The sequence below is a fragment of the Pseudophryne corroboree genome, chromosome 5 (genome assembly GCF_028390025.1).
Source record: "Pseudophryne corroboree isolate aPseCor3 chromosome 5, aPseCor3.hap2, whole genome shotgun sequence".
NCBI lineage: Eukaryota > Metazoa > Chordata > Amphibia > Anura > Myobatrachidae > Pseudophryne > Pseudophryne corroboree.
Window position 1 is genome coordinate 848370253 of NC_086448.1, and position 26549 is coordinate 848396801.

At 49.2% G+C, this 26549-nt stretch overlaps 1 protein-coding gene and 1 pseudogene across 4 annotated transcripts in view; both read left to right on the forward strand.

Moving 5' to 3' along the window:
- The first annotated feature begins 312 nt into the window (after positions 1-312).
- The window catches only part of ABCF2 (ATP binding cassette subfamily F member 2), a 47614-nt gene continuing 21377 nt past the window's right edge, over positions 313-26549 (forward strand). The window contains exons 1-8 of one of the 4 annotated variants that reach the window (XM_063924682.1): positions 313-419; positions 1624-1794; positions 2174-2386; positions 2867-3049; positions 3120-3291; positions 3366-3461; positions 8025-8127; positions 8221-8316. In XM_063924682.1, coding sequence (XP_063780752.1) covers positions 1656-1794; positions 2174-2386; positions 2867-3049; positions 3120-3291; positions 3366-3461; positions 8025-8127; positions 8221-8316 — 1002 coding nt within the window. In that variant the 5' untranslated portion in view covers positions 313-419; positions 1624-1655. Of the gene's footprint in view, positions 483-1623; positions 1795-2173; positions 2387-2866; positions 3050-3119; positions 3292-3365; positions 3462-8024; positions 8128-8220; positions 8317-26549 lie in introns of all 4 variants that reach the window. The other 3 variants (XM_063924683.1, XM_063924684.1, XM_063924686.1) reach the window with 3 other exon arrangements.
- On the forward strand, positions 25482-25591 carry LOC134931287 (U5 spliceosomal RNA; annotated as a pseudogene).

A 26549-nucleotide genomic window follows, 5' to 3' on the forward strand; every position in this document is an offset into this window, starting at 1 on the left:
GATCGGTGTGACACCGGGAAGGTTGGGACTCTGATTGGTGTGACACCGGGTGAGGTGGGGGCGGTGATCGGTGTGACACCGGGTGAGGTGGTGGCGGTGATCGGTGTGACACCGGGTACGGGGGGACTGTGAATGACGTGGCACTTGTTGAGAGGGGGAAGATATTCCCGGTGCACACTCTCCCGCCGCAGCATTACCACACTGTGACGTCAGGCCTGGCGTACCTGGACTCAGGGCCGCGGGGCATGCTGGTAGTTGTAGTGATGTCTCAGTCATCTTGTTTAGCGAGATGGAAAATAAAACTACTACTCCCAGAATGCAGAGCGGTATTAGCGCCAGCTTCGCAGTAAGGAGGGCGCTGATTGGTCGGGGAGCCGGCGGCACGTGGGGGAGAGAGTGAGGCAGACGCCGGGCGAGAGGTGAGAGCCGGGACCGAGGCCGGTGAGCCGGGAGGATCCTGTCATGTATGGGGGGGAGACACAGTGGGTGACATGTGAGGGGGGAACCGTGTGTGTAATTGAGGGGGGCTGTTAGTGCGTCACCTCTATGGGGGGGGTGGTACATTGTGACAGTATGTGATGTAACAGTAGGGGGGACGGTGTGTGAGGAATAAGAGGTGGGGGGGGGGTACGGTGTGTGAGGGGTAAGAAGGGGGGGGTGGTACGGTGTGGGAGGAGTAAGAGGTGGGGGGTACGGTGTGTGAGTGGTAAGGAGGGGGGTTACGGTGTGGGGTAAGAGACTGTGGGGGTACAGTGTTTGAAGGGAGGTGTAAGAAGGAGGGGCAGTAAGGTGTGTGTGAGGGGTTAGGGCGGTTGTACGGTATGTGAGGGGTAGGAGAGGGGTACCGTGTGTTGTATGTGAGGGGGGGGGGGGGGCTACTGGGAATGATGTGTGGGAAGGTAGCACGCATAGTGGGGGGGAGGAGAGGAAGTGTACTGTGTGTTAGGGGGGAGAGTGGTGTGTGTGTGTGTTCAGGGGGGAGGAGGGTAACTGGGCATGATGTGTTTGGGGGGCGGTATAACGTATGGCGGGGGGAGAGGAGGGCTACTTGGCATGATGTGTGGGAGGAGGTGTACTGTGTGTGTTGGGGGGGAGAGTGAAGAGTGCTGTGTGTGGGGGGAGAGGGTGTAGGAGGGAGGAGAGGAGATGTACCGTGTGTGATGTGTGGGGATAGGTACCACGTATGGTGGGTGGGGAGGTGGTGTACCGTGTGTGTGGGGGGAGAGGGTGTAGGAGGGAGGAGAGGAGGGCTACTGGGCATGATGTGTGTGGGGGGGGGAGGGCTACTGGGGAGGAGGTGTACCGTGTGTGATGTGTAGGGGTAGGTACCGCGTATGGTGGGTGGGGAGGTGGTGTGCCCTGTGTGTTGGGGGGAGAGTGAAGAGTGGTGTGTGGGGGGAGAGGGTGTAGGAGGGAGGAGAGGAGGGCTACTGGGCATGATGTGTGTGTGTGGGGGGGGGAGTGAAGAGTGGTGTGTAGGAGTGAGGAGGGCTACTGGGGAGAAGGTGTACTATGTGTGGTGGGAAGGGTAGCGTGCGTGACGTGGGAGGTTTGGGTAAGTTGTTAGTACATCACTGACCTCTGCTCCCTGTCTGAGTCGCTTTCTCTGTATCCCACCGTTAGGTTATCCCATCATCTGACCCTACACTGCAGACATGCCCTCTGACTTGGCTAAGAAGAAAGCTGCCAAGAAGAAGGAGGCCGCCAAGGCACGGCAGAGGCCCAAGAAGGAGAATGGAGAGTGTGGCTCGGAGGAGGCCGATGTGGAGCCGTCTAATGGAAGCCTGGTTGCCGGTGAGTCAGTGTCTGATTGTTCTAGGCAGTGGCGGCACCAGAGTCCTGGGAGGTGGGGAACACTGGTGCCTCGCCTTTTCTTCAGAGTGGAAAGTCATTAAGTTGCTCACTGCTTGCTGCCATATTTGTGAGTCGCTGTTGGTAAAATAACTTGTTGCGGTAGCAGCATCTGGCTGAGTTCTGAGCATCGTTACGTTGTGGCACTGAGCCCTGATCACTAGAACGTTCTCCATATAGAAGGATCATCCTGTTTACACCTCTTATGTTGATGCACCCAGATGCTTCCATGTAGGTCCTGTGATCCACACGGTGGTATTGTTTTCCTCTGCCATCTCCGCCCACATGGAAACCGCTTCTAAAATCAGCTTTCTCTTCCCAGATGGCATTGATGAGGTGCCTCAGGTGGAGGAGTTTGAGCTTCGGAAAGCCGCTGCCCGGGCAGTTACTGGTGTTCTGGCCTCACACCCCAACAGCACCGATGTCCACATCATCAATATGTCCCTGACATTCCACGGACAGGAGCTGCTGAGCGACACCACGCTAGAGCTCAATTCCGGCAGAAGATACGGACTGATCGGGCTCAATGGCACTGGTAGGAACCTGGCAGCAGATCAATGTAGAAGGGGGTGAAGGTACAGATAGCGCTCCTGGTGCACACTGCCATATTTGTGTGTGTGTCTGTACCACAATCACTGATTAATGTACGATACGGCACTCTACCACCTCAGCTGTCTCTGCTTCGCGTAATGAGGGATATCACTTTATAGAGTGATCATACACAACATTGCCTCTTTAGTATTGATTGAGATTCAGCCCCGGCTTATCACCATTTCAGCCTTTACAACTAAACCACATCTTTATTGGAGTGTGCAAGAGGATCAGCGTGGACTGGTATAAAAGGAGCGGTTTACCCTCACCAGGCCCGCTGTACAGCGCATGTAATATATTAGTGGTCCAGGTAAAAGTGGATACGGCTTATCGGTGATAACGGAGCAATGACATCCCGTTCCGAGCTGTGTTCCTGTGTCAGTGAATGTGCCCACCCCGTCATTCTCTCTCTCTTCCTCCCCAGGGAAGTCCATGCTGCTGTCGGCGGTGGGCGCCCGCGAGGTGCCTATACCAGAACACATTGATATTTATCACTTGACGCGGGAGATGCCCCCCAGCGACAAGACTGCTCTGCATTGTGTGATGGAGGTGGACACGGAGCGGACCATGCTGGAGAAGGAGGCGGAGCGGCTGGCGCATGTAGACGGTAGGAGGTTACTCTCGGGTGTGTTTCCGCTCACTTACCTTCCCGTACTGACCTTGTCCTTCTCTCCCAGCTGAGTGTGAGAAGCTGCTGGAGCTCTATGAGCGGCTGGAGGAACTGGACGCTGCCAAGGCTGAGGTGCGGGCATCTCGGATCCTGCATGGGCTGGGCTTTACCCCGGCCATGCAGCGGAAGAAGATGAAGGATTTTAGTGGAGGCTGGAGAATGCGGGTGGCCCTAGCCAGGTACGGCTCAGTCCTGTTATCTCTGTCCATACACCTCAGCATGGCCTCACTGGTCTCGTGTTCCCCTTCTGCAGAGCTCTCTTCATCCGCCCGTTCATGTTACTTCTCGATGAGCCCACCAATCACCTGGATCTGGAGGCGTGTGTGTGGCTGGAGGAAGAACTCAAATCGTTAGTATCCGTTCATGTGCCCTGTGCAGTGTCCCATGTATTACCTACATACTGTTTCCAGGCGTCTGCTGAGCCGAATGGCGACTTAACGGCACAAATACCATTTATCCCTGTAGTGGGATTCACAATACTCCCCAAATATCCCGTTTGTGTTATAAAATGCATCAGTGGCGATGTCGTCCATGAGCAGACTTCCAGCTTTAGTTCAAGGGGGTAAAATAAAGTAACGTAGGGAGTTGTTAGGAGCAGTCCCCTGTTATCAGGGGCTCAAATGTAATTGGACAAATGAGCATTTTGTTGAGAATCCTTTGCAGGCAATGACCACCTAAAGTCTGGAACCCACGGACATCACCAAGGGCGGAATGTAATGGTTCCGTGATCGCCGGAGGTGCAGGATGAAGGGCAGTCTATCTTTTTTTAAAGGGGCATTCATTTACAAGGCATGCTTTTGTCTTGTAAATGATTGCCCCTTTAAAAAAAACGACCACGATCGGCCTTCATCCTGCACTTCCGGCGATCTCGGACGCCATTACATCTCGCCCCAAATGCAGGGTTTCCTCCTCTGTTAGGCTTTGCCAGGCGTTTACTGCAGTTGTGTGTTCCTGGGTCTTTCAGTATCGTCCTCAGCCGGTGACATGCTTGCGCAGTACGTGTCGGGTCATTGTCCAATCACCTCTGCAGAACTCTACTGAATGTGAGCAGATAGTATATCCCTGTACACTTCAGGGTTCATCCGGCTGCTTCAGTCTCATCAGGGAACACTAGTGACCCCCTGCCATTGGAAGCTTTGCAGGAACACGCCATCACACCGTCTCCTCCGTGTGTTACAGATAATGCGGCATGCCCGTTCCTAGCCGCCTATAGACTTTATTTCTTCCCATCATTTGGGTGCATGTTGTTCTTTGTTTCCTCTGTCCATAGAACGCTGCTCCAGGGCTGGGTTTTCTAGATGTTATTTGGTACAGTCTAATCTGGCCTTTCTATTATTGGGGCTTATGTATGGTTTGCTCCTTGTGGTGAAGGACTTGTATAATGATATGCCTACCTCCTTTAGTGTTCACTCTAGGATTTTTTTAGGGCAGGGTGCTGATCACGGGGAGGGCACATTTTTCATTCGTGAGGGCACATTTTTCATTCGTGAGGGCACATTTTTAAGTTAGAAGGGCCAAATCAGGTACATACTATAATGCTTGGTGCTCCCATTCCTATAGGTGAAAGCATGGACAGTGCGCGCCGGAGGCGTGCAGCAAAAATTTAGGGGAGTTGTTTCGTGGGGAAGGGGCGTGACCACATAATAGTACCAAATCACATTATACCACACAATAGTGCTGCTTATACACATTGCACCAGGTAGAACCTCCTATACACACTGCGCCAGGTAGAGCACGTTATACATATTGCGCCAGATAGAGCACGTTATACACATTGCACCAGGTAGAACCTCCTATACACACTGCGGCAGGTAGAGCACGTTATACATATTGCGCCAGGTAGAGCACGTTATACACATTGCACCAGGTAGAACCTCCTATACACACTGCGCCAGGTAGAGCACGTTATACATATTGCGCCAGGTAGAGCACGTTATACACATTGCGCCAGGTAGAGCACGTTATACACATTGCACCAGGTAGAACCTCCTATACACACTGCGCCAGGTAGAGCACGTTATACATATTGCGCCAGATAGAGCACGTTATACACATTGCACCAGGTAGAACCTCCTATACACACTGCGGCAGGTAGAGCACTGAGGCACACTGCACCAGGGAGAGAACACTGAGGCACACTGCACTAGGGAGAGAACACTGAGGCACACTGCACTAGGGAGAGAACGCTGAGGCACACTGCACTAGGGAGAGAACACTGAGGCACACTGCACTAGGGAGAGAACACTGAGGCACACTGCACCAGGGAGAGAACACTGAGGCACATTGCACCAGGGAGAGAACACTGAGGCACACTGTAACAGGGAGAGAACACTAGGAGGAAGGGGAGGACGGGCACAGGGCAGATGCAGAGCGGCACTCACAGTTGCGGAGGAAAGCGCTGTGCCGGGTCAGCGGGGTCGGTCTCTTGATGCTGACGGCGGAGCCCAGGTCAGCGCGCAGCGCCATGGTGAGGGGGAATCAAACCATGCCGGAGGACTGGCGGGAGACACCGCAGGCTCTGATTGGCTGCTCCTCCCCACTGCACGCTGGCCCTGTCTCCGCCTTCAGCTGAGAGCTATCAGCGCGGCGGGGGGGAGAAGTGCCAGCGCGGCGGGGGGGAGAAGTGCCAGCGCGGCGGGGGGGAGAAGTGACAGCGCGGCAGGGGAAAGAAGTGACAGCGCGGCGGGGGAAAGAAGTGACAGCGCGGCGGGGGGAGAAGAGCAGTCCTTAGCAGGGCGGCAGGGCGGGCACAAACGGGCAGGGCGGCATTCTGTCACTCAAAAAAGGGGCAGGGCGCAGCGCCCTGCAAAAGAAGCTTAGAGTGAACACTACTCCTTGTGACGGGATTTTTCTCTACCATAGACAGGATCCTGCGTTCTTCCACCACTGTTGTCCATGGATATCCAGGCCTCTTTGTGTTGCAGAGCTCATTCTTATTCTCTCACAATGGGGGTCATTCCGACCCGCTCGCTGCAGTTTGACGCAACGATCAGGTTGGAACTGCGCCGCAGTGCGCCGGCGCATGGCAGCCTTCGTTGCCTAGCGATCGCCTCTGAGACAGAGGCGGTTGCTGTGCGTGGCCGGACCGTTGGGGCGGGCCACGGTGGCTGCGTGACGTCTCGCGCAGTCACTGCAGCCAGCGGCAGCGACAATTCACTCCCGGCCAGCCGCAGAAGCTGCGCTGGCCGGGAGTTACTCCTCAAATACAAAGGCATCGCCTCTGTGCGATGCTTTTGTATTTGTGCGGGAAGGGGGGCCGGCACTGACATGTGGGGCGGACTAGCCCTGTGCTGGGCGTCCCCCCGCATGTCAGGGAAGATGATCGTAGCTGTGCTAAATATAGCACATCTACGATCAACTCGGAATGACCCCCAATGTACTAAGCTGTGGATTTGGCCGCTCCTAATGTTCCTGCTATCTCCCTTATGGATAGTATGTGTCTGCAGCCTAAGGGCGGCCTGTGTCCCTTGTGAGAGTTGAGCGCCTGTGACCGCAGGTTGTGGGCTCACAGCAACAGCATCCAGATACAAATGCCACACTTGGTATCGGCCCCAGACCTCTTGCCGCTTAACTGATAAAGGAATAGCTCAGACCTGTCCATGACACAGCTTCAAATTGAGTCACGTGTCCAGTTACATTTGGTCCATTGAGACAGAGGGGGCTGCATATTACACGGCTGTAATTCCTAATCTCTACCTCCAATGTGGATGTGACTACTATCCACATATATCCTTATTACCTAAACATGTCTGATTCCATGTGTAACAAAGCTACAGGAGGAGAATATCAGACGCTAATTTATCAGTTGCCGCCCCCCCCTCATAGAGTGCAGTGTACGCTGTGAATTTGACATTAGCAGTTCCCTCACCAGAGATATCAGACGTCGGTTAATGTGAAAAATGTAAAAGTGCCGTAATAATAAAAGTAGATTAGATGGGTAACTCAGAATGTGTTTGTCGAATCTGGGTATATAGCTATTCCCAAACTAAATGACAGCTCTGACATTTTATTCCTTCCCACTGAAATACAATCCAAAAAATAGACTTTTTTTTCAAACCTGACAATTAACTTTGGCCTTAAATTTCAATCATAAGGAAGTGACATAAGGAAATAGTTTAATTACAAGAAATGTAGATTGAAATGTGCTGAAAATAATGGTTTTGATCCCAGCTGTCTATGGGGTCGATTCTATTCGGCAACTTAAGAATAGCGCCGGGAATTAGCTCCCGACGCTATTCAATTCAGCTGCTAGTGACCCGCAATTGTCGGGAATTCTTCTCTCATCCCCGGGGGATGAGAGAAGAAACCCGACAAAAGTGCTGCCTCGCGGCCGGCGCGAGGCTGATTCTGTCGGGAATCAGCATCGCCGCGGGTAGTTAAGTCGGAGAATGCCCGTTCTCCCGACAAAACTACCTGTTAAGTCGGCGAGAACGGGACATCGCCGACTTAACTGGAGCTGAATTGAATAGCGTCGGGAGCTAATTCCCGGCGCTATTCTTAAGTTGCCGAATAGAATCGACCCCTATGACTTTTCTGAGCTGAGATATTGCATTTACCCCAAATATCCGTGGAACAGTGAAAAATGGCATACGCCATGATACAAATATGGCCGCCATCTTCATAGGAAGGTAAATAAAATAAGGGGTGGTTTCTGACTACTAACTTACAGGGGTCATCACACACAACAAATACAAAAAATGGCTAGTAACCAATTCATATCATATGGTCCAGAATTAAATGGATTGGCCCATATGGGATGTACATGGTGCGGGAGGGGTAGCGGGGTGCGGGAGGCATAGCGGTGTACGGGGTGCGGGAGGTGTATGGGGTGCGGGAGGTGTAGCGGTGTATGGGGTGCAGGAGGCGTAGCGGCATACAGACCAGTTCTCTTCATGTCTCCTCCTCTTCTCAGCTTCCGCAGAATCCTGGTCCTTGTGTCTCACTCTCAGGATTTCCTCAATGGCGTCTGTACGAACATTATGCACTTGCACAACCGGAAACTGAAATACTACACGGTGAGTGTGTCACGTATACAGCCTGCAGGTGGCGATTACACGCCGTGTCGTGTTGTATGTTTATAGTACACTTTCTATCTATAATCCGCACAGGGCAATTATGACCAATATGTGAAAACCCGTCTGGAACTGGAAGAGAATCAGATGAAGAGATTTAATTGGGAGCAGGATCAGATTTCACATATGAAGGTGAATCTTCATGTACACTGTGTGGGGAGGGGGATCTTCATATACACTGCGTGGGGATCTTCATATACACTGCATGGGACTCTTCATATACACTGCGTGGGGAGGGGAATCTTCATATACACTGCGTGGGGAGGGGAATCTTCATATACACTGCGTGGGGAGGGGAATCTTCATATACACTGCGTGGGGAGGGGAATCTTCATATACACTGTGTGGGGAGGGGGATCTTCATATACACTGCGTGGGACTCTTCATATACACTGCGTGGGACTCTTCATATACACTGCGTGGGACTCTTCATATACACTGCGTGGGGAGGGGAATCTTCATATACACTGCGTGGGGAGGGGAATCTTCATATACACTGCGTGGGGAGAGGAATCTTCATATACACTGCGTGGGGAGGGGAATCTTCATATACACTGCGTGGGGAGGGGAATCTTCATATACACTGCGTGGGGAGGGGAATCTTCATATACACTGCGTGGGGAGAGGAATCTTCATATACACTGCGTGGGGAGGGGAATCTTCATATACACTGCGTGGGGAGGGGAATCTTCATATACACTGCGTGGGGAGGGGAATCTTCATATACACTGCGTGGGGAGGGGAATCTTCATATACACTGCGTGGGACTCTTCATATACGCTGCGTGGGACTCTTCATATACGCTGCGTGGGACTCTTCATATACGCTGCGTGGGACTCTTCATATACGCTGCGTGGGACTCTTCATATACGCTGCGTGGGGATCTTCATATACGCTGCGTGGGGATCTTCATATACGCTGCGTGGGACTCTTCATATACGCTGCGTGGGACTCTTCATATACGCTGCGTGGGACTCTTCATATACGCTGCGTGGGACTCTTCATATACGCTGCGTGGGGATCTTCATATACGCTGCGTGGGACTCTTCATATACGCTGCGTGGGACTCTTCATATACGCTGCGTGGGACTCTTCATATACGCTGCGTGGGACTCTTCATATACGCTGCGTGGGACTCTTCATATACGCTGCGTGGGGATCTTCATATACACTGCGTGGGAAGGGGAATCTTCATATACACTGCGTGGGGATCTTCATACACACTGCGTGGGGAGGGGAATCTTCATACACACTGCGTGGGGAGGGGAATCTTCATACACACTGCGTGGGGAGGGGAATCTTCATACACACTGCGTGGGGAGGGGAATCTTCATACACACTGCGTGGGGAGGGGAATCTTCATTTCTCTTACGTTCTAGAGGATGCTGGGGTCCATTTTAGTACCATGGGGTATAGACTGTTCCGCAGGAGCCTTCGGCACTATAAGACTTTTTAACAGTGAACTGGCTCCTCCCTCTATGCCCCTCCTCCAGACCTCAGTATAGAAAATGTGCCCGGGAGACTGGATACACACCAGTGGAGCTCTACAGAGCTTTGCTGGAAAAAGACTTTCTTTTCTCTAACGTCCTAGTGGATGCTGGGGACTCCGTCAGGACCATGGGGGAATAGCGGGCTCCGCAGGAGACAGGGCACATCTAAAAAGCTTTTTAGGTCACATGGTGTGTACTGGCTCCTCCCCCCATGACCCTCCTCCAAGCCTCAGTTAGGTTTTTGTGCCCGTCCGAGAAGGGTGCAAACTGGATGGCTCTCTTAAGGAGCTGTTTAGTAAAGTTTTTTTTTAGGTTTCTAATCAGTGATTCCTGCTGGCGACAGGATCACTGCAACGAGGGACTTAGGGGAGAGACTTGCAACTCACCTGCGTGCAGGAGGATTGAAGTTTTAGGCTACTGGACACTGAGCTCCAGAGGGAGTCGGAACACAGGTCAGCCTGGGGTTCGTCCCGGAGCCGCGCCGCCGATCCCCCTTACAGACGCTGAAGAAAGACGGCGGAACGGAGGTCCGGAAACAGGCGGCAGAAGACTTCACAGTCTTCAGAGAGGTAGCGCACAGCACTGCAGCTGTGCGCCATTGTTGCTACACGGTCACGGAGGGTGCAGGGCGCTGCTGGGGGCGCCCTGGGCAGCAATATAAATACCTATTTGGCAAATAAATACATCACATATAGCCATTAAGGCTATATGTATGTATTTAACCCAGGCCAGTTTTCCTAATAACCGGGAGAAAAGCCCGCCGTGAAAGGGGCGGAGCTTATTCTCCTCAGCACTCAGCGCCATTTTCCTGACCAGCTCCGCTGGTGAGGAAGGCTCCCACTCTCCCCTGCACTACAGAAACAGGGTTAAAGAGAAGGGGGGCATAAATTGGCGATATAATTATATATTAAGAGCCCATATATAGAAACAACACCTTCTAGGGTTGTTATATACATTATGGCGCTTTTGGTGTGTGCTGGCAAACTCTCCCTCTGTCTCCCCAAAGGGCTAGTGGGTCCTGTCCTCTATCAGAGCATTCCCTGTACGTGTGTGCTGTAGGTCGGTACGTGTGTGTCGACATGTATGAGGAAAATGTTGGTGAGGAGACGGAGAAAATTGCCTGTAATGGTGATGTCACTCTCTAGGGAGTCGACACCAGAATGGATGGCTTACTTATGGAATTACGTGATAATGTCAACACGCTGCAAGCCGGTTGACGACATGAGACAGCCGGCGGACAAATTAGTATCGGTCCAGGCGTCTCAGACACCGTCAGGGGCTTGTAAAAACGCCCATTTACCTCAGTCGGTCGACAGACACTGACACGGACACTGACCCCAGTGTCGACGGTGAAGAAACAAACGTATTTTTCCTTTAGGGCCACAAGTTACATGTTAAGGGCAATGAAGGAGGTGTTACGTATTTCTGATACCACAAGTACCACAAATAAGGGTATTTTGTAGGGTGGGAAAAAACTACTTGTAGTTTTGCCTAAATCAGATAAATTAAATGAAGTGTGTGATGATACGTGGGGTTCCTCCGACAGAAAGTTATGGGCGGTATACCCTTTTTCCCGCCAGTATTAAGGGCGAGTTGGAAAACACACCTTAGGGTGGACAAGGCGCTCACACGCTTATAAAAAACATGGCGTTACCGTTTCCAGATACGGCCGCCCTCAAGGAGCCAGCTGATAGGAAGCTGGAAAATATCATAACAGTATATACACACAGACTGGTGTTATACTACGACCAGCAATCGCCTCAGCCTGGATGTGCAGCGCTGAGGGGGCTTGGTCGGATTTCCTGACTGAAAATTTTGATACCCTTGACAGGGACAGGATTTTATTGTCTATAGAGCATTTTAAGGATGCATTTCTATATATGTGTGATGCGCAGAGGCATATTTGCATTCTGGCATCAAGAGTAAATGTGATGTACATATCTGCCAGACGAAGACACGACAGTGGTCAGGTGAGGCAGATTCCAGACGGCATATGGAAGTATTGCCGTATAAAGGGGCGGTCCATTGGACCTGGTGGCCATGGCAACAGCTGAAAAATCCACCTTTTGTTACCCCGAGTCACATATTGGCAGAAAAGGACACAGTCTTTTCAGTCTCAGTCCTTTCGTCCCCATACGGGCAGGCGGGCGAAGGCCAGTCATATCTGCCCAGGGGGAGAGGAAAGGGAAGAAGACTGCAGCAAGCAGCTCATTCCCAGGAACAGAAGCTCCTCACGGCTTCTGCCAAGTCCGCAGCATAACGCTGGGGCCGTACAAGCGGACTCAGGTGCGGTAGGGGGTCATCTCAAGAGTTTCAGCAACACTCGCAAGGGAACTCCGGGATCCTACATGTAATATCCCAGGTGTACATTGGAAATTCGAGACGTCTCCCCCTCACACAATTCACAGGCTGTATTCCCAGCAGGTGATAATCAAAGTACCCTTCTTACAACAAGGAAGGGGGTAGTATTCCACACTATATTGTGGTACTGAAGCCAACCGGCTCGGTGAGATCTGAAATATTTGAACACTTACATACAAGCGTTCAAATCAAGATGGAGTCACTCGGAGCAGTGATAGCGAACCAGCAAGAAGGGGACGATATGATGTCACTGGATATCAGGGACGTTTACCTACAGGTCCAAATTTGCCCTTCTCACCAAGGGTACTTCAGGTTCCTGGTACAGAACTGTCACTATCAGTTCAGACGCTGCCGTTTGGATTGTCCACGGCGCCCCGGGTCTTTACCAAGGTAATGGCCGGAATGAGGATTTTTCTTAAAAGAAACATGGACGCTTTCCTGATAAGGGCAAGGTCCAGAGAACAGTTGGAGGTCGGAGTAGCACTATCTTAAGTAGTTCTACGACAGCACGAGTGGATTCTAAATATTCCAAAATCGCAGTTTTTTCCGACGACACGTCTAATGTTCCTAGGGAAGATTCTGGACACAGTCCAGAAAAACGTGTTTCTCCCAGTGGAGAAAACCAGGGAGTTATCCGAGCTAATCGGGATCCTCCTAAAACCAGGAAAAGTGTCAGTGCATCATTGCACAAGAGTCCTGGTAAAAATGGTGGCTTATTACGAAGCAATTCCATTCGGCAGATTTCCCGCAAGAACTCTTCAGTGGGATCTGCTGGACAAATGGTCCGGATCGCATCCTCAGATGCATCAGCGGATAACCCTATATCCAAGGAAAAGGGTGTCTCTCCTGTGGTGATTACAGAGTGCTCATCTTCTAGAGGGCCGCAGATTCGGCATTCAGGATTGGATGCCGGTGACCACGGAGGCCAGCCTGAGAGGCTGGGGAACAGTCACACAAGGAAAAAAAAAAAAAAAAAAATTTCCAGGGAAGTGTGATTAAGTCTGGAGAATTCTCTCCGCATAAATAAGCTTAGAGCAAATTTATAATGCTCTAAACTTAGCTAGACCTCTGCTTCAAGGTCAGCCGGTATTGATCCAGTGGGATAACATCACGGCAGTCGCCCACGTAAACAGAAGGGCGGCACAAGAAGCAGGAGGGCAGTGAAAACTGCAAGGATTTTTCGCTAGGCGGAAAATCATGTGATAGCACTGTCAGCAGTGTTCTTTCCGGGAGTGGACGACTGGGAAGCAGACTTCCTCAGCAGGCATGACCTCCACCCGGGAGAGTGGAAACTTCATAGGGAAGTTTTTCAACATGATTGTGGACCGTTGGCAAAGACCAAAGGTGGACATGATGGCGTCCCGCCCGAACAAAAAACGGGACAGGTATTCCGCCAGGTCATGAGACCTTCAGGCGATAGCTGTGGATGTTCTGGTAACACCGTGGGTGTACCAGTCTGTGTATGTGTTCCCTCCTCTGTTTCTCATAACCAGGGTATTGAGAATTATAAGACATAGAGGAGTATGAACTATACTAGTGGCTCCGGATTGGCCAAGAGGGACTTGGTACCCGGAACTTCAAGAAATGCTCACAGAGGACTAAGGGCCTGGGGAGCTAAGAAGGGACTTGATTCAGCAAGTACCATGTCTATTCCAAGACTTACCGCGGCTGCGTTTGACGGCATGGCGGTTGAATGCCGGATCCTGAGGGGAAAAGGCATTCCATAAGAGGTCATACCTACCTTGGTCACAGCCAGGAAGGAGGTGACCGCACAACGTCATCACCACATGTGGTGAAAATATGTTGCGTGGGTGAGGCCAGGAAGGCTCCACGACGGAAATTCAACTAGGTCGATTTCTACACTTCCTGAAAACAGGAGTGTTTTGGACCTCAAATTGGGGTTCATTAACATTTAAATTTCGGCCCTGTAGATTTTCTTACAGAAAGAATTGACTTCAGTTCCTGAAGTCCAGATTGTAAAGGATGTATTACATATACAGTTTTTTTGTGCCCCTAGGGGCACCGTGAGATCTCAACATAGTGTTGGGATTTCTTAAAAATCATATTGGTTTGAACCGCTCAAATCTGTGGATTTGAAATATCTCACATGGAAAGTGACCATGCTGTTGACAAATATCTCACATGGGAAGTGACCATGTTGTTAGCCCTGGCCTCGGCCAGGCGATTGTCAGAATGGGCGGCTTTGTTTTACAAAAGCCCATATTAAAATTTTCCATTTGAACAGGACCGAACTGGGACTCGTCTCCAGTTTCTTCATAAAGGGGTGTCAGCGTTTTCACCTGAAACAACCTCTTGTGGTGCCTGCGGCTACTAGGGACTAGGAGGACTCCAAGTTACTAGACGTGGTCAGGGCCCTAAAAATATATATATATATATATATATATATATATATATATATATAGTTAGGACGGCTGGAGTCAGAAAGTCTGACTTGCTGTTTATACTGTATACACCCAACAAGCTGGGTGCTCATGCTTCTAAGCAGTCTATTGCACGCTGGATTTGTAGTACAATTCAGCTTGCACATTCTGTGGCAGGCCTGCCACAGACGAAATATGTAGATGCCCATTCCACAAGGAAGGTGGGCTCATCCTGGGCGGCTGCCCGAGGAGTCTCGGCATTACAACTTTGCCGAGCAGCTACGTGGTCAGGGGAGAACACGTTTGTAAAATTTTACAAATTTTGATACTCTGGCTAAGGAGGACCTGGAGTTCTCTCATTCGGTGCTGCAGAGTCATCCGCACTCTCCCGCCCGTTTGGGAGCTTTGGTATAATCCCCATGGTCCTGACGGAGTCCCCAGCATCCACTAGGACGTTAGAGAAAATAAGAATTTACTTACCGATAATTCTATTTCTCGTAGTCCGTAGTGGATGCTGGGCGCCCATCCCAAGTGCGGATTGTCTGCAATGCTTGTACATAGTTATTGTTACAAAAATCGGGTTATTACTATTGTTGTGAGCCATCTTTTCGGAGGCTACTTCGTTTTGTTATCATACTGTTAACTGGGTTCAGATCACAAGTTGTACGGTGTGATTGGTGTGGCTGGTATGAGTCTTACCCGGGATTCAAGATCCTTCCTTATTGTGTACGCTCGTCCGGGCACAGTACCTAACTGAGGCTTGGAGGAGGGTCATGGGGGGAGGAGCCAGTACACACCATGTGACCTAAAAAGCTTTTTAGATGTGCCCTGTCTCCTGCGGAGCCCGCTATTCCCCCATGGTCCTGACGGAGTCCCCAGCATCCACTACGGACTACGAGAAATAGAATTATCGGTAAGTAAATTCTTATTATTTTTTCTTATTTTATAGGGAAGCTGGTGGCAATAGTCTCCCTGCTTCGTGGGACTAAGGGGGGGGGGGGGGGGGGGGGGGGGGGGAGTGAGTAGGAACCAACTTCTCAATTAGTTAATGGTTCTGCTTCCTCTGACAGGACACAATTAGCTCCTGAAGGGTACTGAACACAGCCCAAGCCTGGCCAGCGTTCACTCCCACAGCACTGCCGCCACCCCCTAACAGAGCCAGAAGTCAGAAGGCTGGTGAGTATATTACCGGAGTCCTGTAGAGAGGGGATCCTGAGGGCATGTTTTAAAACCTTACTCTCACTGGCAAAAAGGGTACATGCATGTACAGCCGCTGATGTGCCATCCCCAGCCAGTATAAATATTACATTGCTGAGGCTGAACGGCGGGGCTTCTCCTCAGACTTGCCAGAACACTCACTGGGCGCCATTTTCTCCTGCAGAAACTCCAGTGTGAAGCTCCTGAACGCGGTTTCTCCTCATGACAACGCTGATACAAGTACAGACTTTAATGTGGCTCTGTCCCAAATAGCTCCCCTGTGTGATAGGGGTGTGTGTGTACAAGTGTGTAACATGTCAGACATTGTGGAGGGTTCTTCCCAGGAAGAACCCATTTTAGATGCACAAGAGGGTAATGTGGTGGCCCTTCCCTCTCAGAAGGAGCCGAAGCGGGTGAGAATGTTGCAAAGGAATGTCAATGCTTGCAAAGAAATTCTGAACAACAGACTAAATATTGGAGGCAGTCTGTGGAGGATGCACTGCTTACTGACCCCTCCATGTCATCCACACGGGTCCCATCCAGTTCCCAGAAAAGGTCTCTGGCCCAGATAATGCAAGGGGACACAGACACAGATTCCGACTCTGACGCCGACACTGGGGATTTGAGAGGGGTAGTACTAGGGGGAATTTCCTGAAACACTGGTCCCAGAGGAAAAGGATTATTTGAAATTAAATAAAAAGCAGGTTGTGACTTTTCCTCCTTCAAAGGATTTGAATGCATTCTTTGAAGAATCCTGGGCTAACCCTGAGAAGAAATTTACCCTTCCCAGAAAGATACGTGTAGCGTACCCTTTCCCAGAGGAAGACTGGCACAGATGGGAGACTCCCCCAATGATAGACACCTCAGTTTCTCGGCTGTCTAAGAAAATAGTTTTGCCTGCCCCTGGTTCAGCCGCTTTAAAAGATCCAGCTGACCGTAAATTAGAAACAACCCTAAAATCCATATATACGGCTAACGGAACGGTGCTCAGGCCCACCATTGCTTGTGCATGAGTGGGTAACGCTGTGGAAAAATTGGTCTGACAACTTGCTTGTTAACATAGACACAGTTGACAGGGATGAAATAGTCCTAACTCTCGGCCATATCAAAGATGCTGCAGGTTACTTAGTTGAAGGATATTGGGTTGCTGAGTTCAAGATCCTCCGCTATGGCGTTTTCAGCCCGCAGGGCGTTGTGGATCCGCCAATGGAATGCTGATGCGGAATCAAAAAGAATATTGAGGCGCTTCCTTACAATGGAGAAGCCCTCTTTGGAGACAAGCTGGATGCCATGATTTCAACAACTACATCAGGCAAGTCAGCATTTTTGCCTTCCGCAGCTGCTCCACCTAGGAAAGGATTTCATTCTCATACGATGCAATCCTTTCGGCCCAACAAGTCCAAAAAGGCAAAGGGTTCCCCCTTCTTCGCAGGAAGAGGGCGAGGAAGAGGTAAAAAATCTACAACACCATCAGGCTCGCAGGAGCAGAAGTCAACAGCTACTTCTGCTGAAACCTCAGCGTGACGCTGGGGCTCCCCTGCGGGAGTACGATCGGGTGGGGGCACGTCTACTGTCTTTCAGCCAGGTCTGGGTTCACTCAGATCTGGATACTTGGGTATTTAAGGACCTTCCCCCATGCCGATTTTTCAAATCAGCCTTACCAGCTTCTGTTCAGGACAGAGCAAAAGTGCTGAACGCAATACAGAAATTATGTCAAGACAATGTAATTTCCTTAGTTCCTGTGTCACAACAGAAAAAAGGGTTTTATTCAAGTCTGTTTGTAGTGCCGAAACCAGATGGCTCGGTCAGACCGATTTTAAACCTAAAGACACTGAACCTTTAGTTGAAAAGGTTCAAATTCAAGATGGAATCCCTGAGAGCGGTGATCTCCAGCTTGGAGGAAAAGGAATTTCTGGTATCGATGGACATCAAAGATGCTTATTTACATGTTCCCATCTACCCGCCGCGTCAGACATACCTGAGGTTTGCGGTGCACGACTGCCACTACCAGTTCCAAACATTGTCTTTCGGGCTCTCCACGGCTCCCAGAATATTCACCAAGGTGATGGCGGAGATGATGGTTCTTCTTCACAAGAAAGGAGTCAGTCATCCCATACTAGGACGATCTCCTCATAAAAGCGAGATCTAGGGAGAAACTAGTGCAGAACATTGCACTTTCCCTGAAGGTGCTTCAACAGCACGGTTGGATCATAAACCTTCCAAAATCACAATTGAAACCCACAATGAGGTTATTTCTGGGAATGATATTGGACACGGAAGCACAGAAAGTATTCCTACCGGTGGAAAAGGCTCTGGAGATCCAGAGGCTGGTCAAACAAGTTTTAAAACCAGCACACGTATCGATTCATCAGTGCATCCTCCTGCTGGGGAAGATGGTAGCGGCCTACAAGGCTCTACAATTTGGCCGATTCCACGCCAGGGTGTTCCAATGGGACCTACTGGACAAGTGGTCCGGATCGCACCTACACATACACCGGAGGATAATCATGTCAACAAAAGCCAGTATTTCACTCTTGTGGTGGCTTCAAAGTTCTCACCTCCTGGAGGGACGCAGGTTCGGGATTCAGACTTGGATACTGGTGACCACAGATGCAAGCCTCTGAGGTTGGGGAGCAGTCACGCAAGGGGAAAGCTTCCAAAGACGATGGTCAAGTCAAGAAGTACTCCTTCACGTAAACATTCTGGAATTGAGAGCTGTGTACAACAGCCTTCATCAAGCGGCACACCTTCTTCAAGGTCGTCCCATAAAGATCCAGTCAGACAATGTAACGGTAGTAGCTTACATAAATCGCCAGGGCGGAACAAAAAGCAGAGCGGCAATGGGCAGAGGTTACAAAGATACTCCTCTGGGCAGAAAGACATGCAAAAGCTCTGTCGGCAATTTTCATTCCGGGAGTGGACAACTGGGAAGCAGACCAGGAGAATGGGGCCTCCACCCAGAAGTCTTTGCAGAGGTAGCAGATTGTTGGGGCGTTCCTCAAGTAGATACGATGGAATCACGTCTCAACAAGAAGCTTCAGAAATATTGTTCCAGGTCGAGAGACCCACAAGCAATAGCAGTGGATGCACTGGTGACCCGGTGGGTGTTTTCAGTCGGTGTATCTGTTCCCTCCATTTCCACTAATACCAAAAGTTCTCAAGATCATCAGAAGAACAAGGGTTCGAGCAATTCTCATTGCTCCAGACTGGCCAAGGAGGGCTTGGTATCCAGATCTTCAGGAGTTATTACTGGAAGATCCTCAGCCTCTTCCTCTTCGCGAGGACCTGCTTCAGCAGGGCCGTTTGTTTATCAAGACTTACCGCGGCTGCGTTTGACGGCATGGCTGTTGAGCGCCAGATCCTAGCCAGTAAGGGTATTCCCAATGAAGTCATTCCCACACTTATTCTGGCCAGGAAAGGGGTAACGTCCAAACATTACCATCGTATTTGGAGAAAATGTATCTTGGTGTGAATCCAAGAAGTCTCCTGCGCTGGAGTTTAAATTAGGACGTCTTCTCCTATTTCTACAGGTGGGTGTGGATGCTGGCTTGAGATTAGAGTCTATCAAGGTCCAAATTTCGTCCTTTTCCATTTTCTTTCAGAAACCGTTGGCTTCCCTTCCTGAGGTCCAGATGTTCGTGAAGATGGTTCTGCACATCCAGACTCCCTTTGTGCCTCCTGCGGCGCCATGGGATCTTAATGTAGTGTTGCAGTTCCTTAAATCGGACTGGTTTGAGCCTCTACAAGAGGAAAGTGGTCATGCTGTTGGCCTTGGCCTCAGGCAGACGATTGTCTGAATTAGGGGCTCTGTCACACACGAGTCCTTATTTGATTTTTCATGAAGATAGAGCTGAACTGCGGACGCGTCAGCATTTTATTCCAAAGGTTGTGTCTTCTTTCCATATCAACCAACCTGTGGTGGTGCCAGTGGCATCTGACACCTCAGCCGTTTCAAATGTCCTTGGATGTCGTCAGAGCGTTGAGGACTTATGTTGCAAGAACGGCTCAGATAAAGAAAACAGATTGGGAGTCCTGCTCCTAAGCAGACTATTGCGCGCTGGATCAGAGGTACCATTCAGCGCGCTTATTCCACGGCAGGATTGCCATTACTGAGTTCGGTAACGGCCCACTCTACAAGGAAAGTGTGTTCTTCCTGGGCGGCTGCCCGGGGTGTCTCTGCGTTGCAAATTTGCCGAGCAGCTTCTTGGTCAGGGGCAAACACGTTTGCTAAGTTTTACAGGTTTGACACCTTGGCTGCTGACGACCATTAATTTGGTCAGTCAGTTCTACAGGAACATTAGCACTTTCCCGCCTGTACTGGGAGCTTTGGTACATCCCCATGGCACTAATATGGACCCCAGCATCCTCTAGGACGTAAGAGAAAATAGGATTTTAATTACCTACCGGGAAATCCTTTTCTCGTAGTCCGTAGAGGATCCTGCAAATTACGTTTTATCTTTTTACACAGGTTCTGATGTGTTGAGATGTTTTTACAGCAGTTGCGGTTACGTTAGCATGGGTTATGTTAAAGGCCATGTTAGGTGACATGTTTTTGGTATGGTGTGGGCTGGTGTGAATCTCGCCACTAGTTTAATGTAAATTCTTCTCTCGAAGTTGTCCGTCTCCTCGGGCACAGTTCCTATACTGAGGTCTGGAGGAGGGGCAAAGTGGGAGGAGCCAGTTCACACTGTAAAAAAGTCTTAACATGCCAAAGGTTCCTGCAGAACAGTCTATACCCCATGGTACTAAAATGGACCCCAGCATCCTCTACGGACTACGAGAAAAGATTTTACCGGTAGGTAATTAAAATCCTATTATACACTGCATGGGAATCTTCATATACGCTGCGTGGGAATCTCCATAATACGCTGCGTGGGAATCTCCATAATACGCTGCGTGGGAATCTCCATAATACGCTGCGTGGGAATCTCCATAATACGCTGCGTGGGAATCTCCATAATACGCTGCGTGGGAATCTCCATAATACGCTGCGTGGGAATCTCCATTATACGCTGCGTGGGAAGGGGAATCTCCATATATCACAATACTCAGTGCAGTCTCCTGGTGCGTCCTAGTCACATTGTGGTCCGTATACAGCCTCAGTCACACACAGTATACAGGTGTCACATATCACATTACTCAGCGCAGTCTCCTGGTGCGTCCTAGTCACATTGTGCTCCGTATACAGCCTCAGTCACACACAGTATACAGGTGTCACATATCACATTACTCAGCGCAGTCTCCTGGTGCGTCCTAGTCACATTGTGCTCCGTATACAGCCTCAGTCACACACAGTATACAGGTGTCACATATCACATTACTCAGCGCAGTCTTCTGGTGCGTCCTAGTCACATTGTGCTCCGTATACAGCCTCAGTCACACACAGTATACAGGTGTCATATATCACATTACTCAGCGCAGTCTCCTGGTGCGTCCTAGTCACATTGTGCTCTGTATACAGCCTCAGTCATACACAGTATACAGGTGTCATATATCACATTACTCAGCGCAGTCTCCTGGTGCGTCCTAGTCACATTGTGCTCCATATACAGCCTCAGTCACGCACAGTATACAGGTGTCACATATCACATTACTCAGCGCAGCCTCCTGGTGCGTCCTAGTCACATTGTGCTCTGTATACAGCCTCAGTCACACACAGTATACAGGTGTAATATATCACATTACTCAGCGCAGTCTCCTGGTGCATCCTAGTCACATTGTGCTCCGTATACAGCCTCAGTCACACACAGTATACAGGTGTCACATATCACATTACTCAGCGCAGTCTCCTGGTGCGTCCTAGTCACATTGTGCTCCGTATACAGCCTCAGTCACACACAGTATACAGGTGTCACATATCGCATTACTCAGCGCAGTCTCCTGGTGCGTCCTAGTCACATTGTGCTCTGTATACAGCCTCAGTCACACACAGTATACAGGTGTCCTATATCACATTACTCAGCGCAGTCTCCTGGTGCGTCCTAGTCACATTGTGCTCCGTATACAGCATCAGTCACACACAGTATACAGGTGTCATATATCACATTACTCAGCGCAGTCTCCTGGTGCGTCCTAGTCACATTGTGCTCCGTATACAGCCTCAGTCACACAGTATACAGGTGTCATATATCACATTACTCAGCACAGTCTTCTTGTGCACCCAACACTAGTGGAGTTGCACAGGATCTTGCGGGTCACTCACGCTTCATGGCACATTGAGGATAGATGTATGAGGACGCATCTGTACATTGATTAACTTTTCTTTATCATCCACTAGGGGTCACTGGAGTACTCTTGGGATATGGACGGGCGTAGCCGATCAAAGGCACTGAATATTCAAATTTAGGACTCTCCCCCCCCTCCATATCCCCAAGTACCTCAGTGTACTTTGCCAGTGTTTTTTCGGTGCTCACAGCATGATCATCGGCTTGTGGCAATGGCCACTTTTCAGAAGATTTTTATTTTTTATTTTTATTTTTTAATTTTTACACTTCCCGTCCCAGTTTCTGAAAAACTTGGGTCCGGGATGGTGCCGCTGCAAGGCAGCGTATGGCGTGTCGGTCCTCACAAAGAGCACCCTCACAGCCACAGGCGCTATAAGCAAGCGCATGGCGTGTCGGTCCTCACAACGAGCACCCTCACAGCCACAGGCAGCCACTGTCTCCTGCAAGCTGAACGGACCTTACAGAAAGAAGATCCGTTACAGCCAGGATGAGACAAAGAGCTGGAAGAAAGAGCTTACAGCAGACACGAGGAGAGAAGCTGGAGGCTGAAACGTAGCTTACACAGAGAAGCTCGTCACAGCCAGGAAAGCAAGGTATGTGTGTCAGGGCGGTCAGCTCACGCTGCCGCCCTGCTGTGTGTGTTATACTGTACAGGCGCTGACGGGTCCCGCTGAAGTAGAGGAGCACTTCTTATATATGAAGTTCCACCTGATAGTTGGGGAGAATGAGAGAGTTCTCCTCACATTATACGCGCTGAGCGGCCAAACGTCACTCAGACGCCGGCCGCTCTCACTGCGCTAATGGCCCGGCACCGCTAATCACGCTGAGACCTAAAGCAGAGCGGCCGCACGTCACTCAGACGCCGGCCGCTCTCACTGCACTGATGGCCCGGCACCGCTGATCGCCGCCGAGACTCTCCGTGCGCTGGCCTAAAGCACAGCGGCCGCACGTCACTCAGACGCCGGCCGCTCTCACTGCTCTAACGACACGCACTGTGTGCTCAACTAAGAGAGCGGCCGCTCGGCACTCAGACGCCGGCCGCTCTCACTGATCTGATGGCCCGGCACCGCTACACGCCGCCGAGACTCCCCTGTACTAAACAGTGGCCGCACGTCATTAAAGGACGCCGGCCACTCTTCCACAGAGACACCGCAGACACAGGGAGACTGTGTACTGCTGTAGGAAGCAGCTTCCGGACGGCTCCCCGGCGCGGAATTCAGGCTCTCCCTGCACCCGATCCCTGTACGCTGCAGGTAACATGGGGATGCAGGGGGGAGGGGGAGGGGGAATAATACCTATAGCAGCAGCAAAGACAAGCTGTGTACGGGGTATTATATGTTTCTGCAGGTTTATATATATAATATATAATGAAACTTTGGCTGGCAGAACTGTCTATGATATCAGTATAAACTGTGATTATATGTGTAAACACTTGGTATATATATATATATATAATATATATATGAGGCTTTGGCTGGCAATAGGTTACCAGTGGATAACCTATTGCAAGTTTAACCATGTTTTCTGTTATTTTTGAGTGTTCATATTAATTGACTAATTGCATATATTTTACTGTATCCAACACCAGGGTTATCACTGTATAAAAGGCTATTAAGCATAGTAACTGTATAATAGGCTATTAAGCCTATATTACAACTGCAGCAGGTAACCTGTACTGTGATTGTCTGGGAAAGCATGGCATGACGGCCATTTTAATCATTGCTGGTTTTCCAGTTATAATTCCATAACACCGGTCATACACCTCTACTCCACAAGGAGGCGCAGGGGTGTTAGTGGGAAGTTGTAGTGCAGGATAATTCTAGAACATTCCTGCCCTACATCTTTAAGCCACCAGAAGGCGCAGGGGTGTTAGTAGGAATTTGGTTCGGGTTTCATGCCCATGTGAACTGCTTTTCACATAAAGAACACTTTAGTTTCCTAATAAATATGCTGTTCAGCAATAACATATATCTATAGATATATATGCCATATAATAACTTTATTAAGTCGTGCAAGTGTCTGTCTGTTGCCTATTATGATGTCTGTCGACATAGCAAATAAGGCTCTAGTGCAGACTAAAAATGTTAACATTGGCAATTCAAATTAAAACAGCGGTAATCGGAGTCTCAGAATAACTCCGCCAGCGCTAACAAAAGACAAGCTTTCCAAAGTGACAATTTTCCTTTGGGTACCAGAGTGTTTCTTTCACTGGTCTTATAATTTAATGCACGATTCTATGTCAAATCTCACACCGATAACTACAAGTGAGAAGGGTACATTAGTCCAGCACTCAGATAGTGCGGGGTTTTGGACAACCATACATAATCGTGTCCAAAAGGACGCGATCCGGCATTGGTAAATGCGTTTCTGTCAAACATTATAAAAACCCCAGATACATTTGGGTCACTAGATCTATGTATGAAACCATACCGATCACGGTTAAAAGAAGCTGCAGAGTATATCTGTAAAGCTTCTGCTAACGCCGGTTATTTTCATTGTCGCTAGTTAAGCGCGACGAGGCCAGAGCTTGTTTGCTCCTAAATTTGATATACTTGTAACGCCATTTTATCCCTTTAGGATATTCTGCCATTAGCGCATACGCATACAGTATACTTGTAACGGCGTTTTATTCCTTTATAAGAAATGTAACGACAGGACGTTACAGTCTGCAAGCCAGTGGTTTGATGACCGCCTTTACAATTGTGGAAGTGCGTCTTTTCATGTTACAGTTGCGAGGTTTCATGACTTCAACTCATATATGTCGCAGCTAGTTACAGCTTACAGTACAAAACTGCTTCTGTCGAACGGTTTGGCAGGTTGTCATTTAGTCGTTGCTGGTTTATAAACCAGGCAATAGTACGCTAACAGAGTCAAAGTTACTTATTCCCTTCTGTTTGAGCAAAATCAAACAGCTCCGTGGAATATCAATCAGCAAGTCATTTACTACAGTTAGAAAATGGTTTTTTCTGCGGTTAGTTTTTGCTTATTGGAGCCACACAATTGTATAATTGCATTGATTTTCACAATGCGTATTTACCCAGTCAGGTTTATTCATATCAGGTTCTAGCGTTTGCAAATCGCCACAACCATTAACCAGTTCATTTCTTCCGTTGCTTATCGCTTCCGGTATTTACCAAAGTGATGTTGAAATGATAGCTAATCTCACATAAGAACTATGTATCAACAAAGTTCCTCTATCTTGTGCTACTAAGGTATACTGCGGTAGCATATTAAGTTGCGGTAGCATATTAAGTTCGAAAACAATCACATCTAAGTCGGTCTAAACGATGTCAATTCCTAGGTAAGATTATAAATACGGTAAATCAAAGACTTTTACCTACTACACCAGCAAGAACAAAGGTACACGCACATTAGCGGTACATTGCTGTATTCACTTATTAAGAATAAAGATGTGTTTTCAATCGCGTTTCTCACAGAGGGACAAGGGTGCGTATACTCTGGACGACAGTCACAGAGAGTCAGGATTTGTAGTTAAAATCAACGCAAAGGTTCTAAAACACGACAGATTCCTGTCGATAAAGGTACTAGAACTCTGTGCATTTTACAATGCAATAGATAAATGTCCTAAAACTCTGTGCATTTTACAATACATTAAATGATTCGCTTTCAGTCTGACCAGGGATAGAATCTGGTTTCTCTTCAGAACGAATAAATCTTTCGCTTTTTACTAAAGATTTCTGTGGAGAGAAACAACCGTGAGTTTCATGTAATTTTGTTTTTCAGCCCTGGCTCACGCTGCCTTTAAGCAGTCAAACAAAGCAACGGCAGTTGCATACTCAACAACAGTGAGAACCAAGAAGCCGCATGACTATGCGGCAGGTAACTCAAATCTTTAATGGCTCAGAACGCCATTATGTGAAAATGTCAAGAAACACGATCTCACCCGTCAGGGTTTGGATCTTGGAAACTGGACATTAAATCCAGAGGTGTTTCATAGGTGAGTCCACACAAGGGGGTTACCCTCAAGTATACATGATGGCATCTCGCCACAATGATGAAAGCTCAGTATGTGTACATCACATTCATGGGGTCATTCAGCATCGTGTATCTAGCTCCACCATTTTCTGCTTCTCTCTTCGTTGCCAAAACGGATCAGAAGACAGTTCGTCACAGTCATACTGGTGGTATCTCATGGGTTTCAGAGAAGTTTGCTTCTCGAATTGTCAAGGAATACTTGCACACGATCTGGCCCCGCTCATAATACGTCCAACCTGTTACATCAGGAAACGTTTCTTTTACCCATAGTTACCTATGTACCTATTATCTATGTACCGCAGCTGCGGTTGACAGGGTGAGGGTTCAGACCGCCCTCTTAAAAAATAGAGCGTTACAGTATCGGTTATACCAACCATGTTACGAAATAGTAAGCCGCTTAAGGCAGCTCATTATTAAGAAATTTCGTGTGCTTACATAGGTTGTAACTCTCGGAAGTTTCCAACATCATACTTCAAGTACCCGTATTCTGTTAAACGGAATGGGATGGAAAACTGCGGTCATCTGCACTAAGAGTGCAGGTATCTGTGTGGTAAACTTATTTTCAAAGCGTTTGCCTCTATTTACGTCTGTGAACATCTTTCTACAAGGTGTCACCAAAGTTCAGACTCTATTTATCCCACCTACAGCGCCAGGCGATTTGAGGTTGGGTTCAGATTTCTTACAGTTTTCATATTGTGGAACCTTTTTTTTTAACA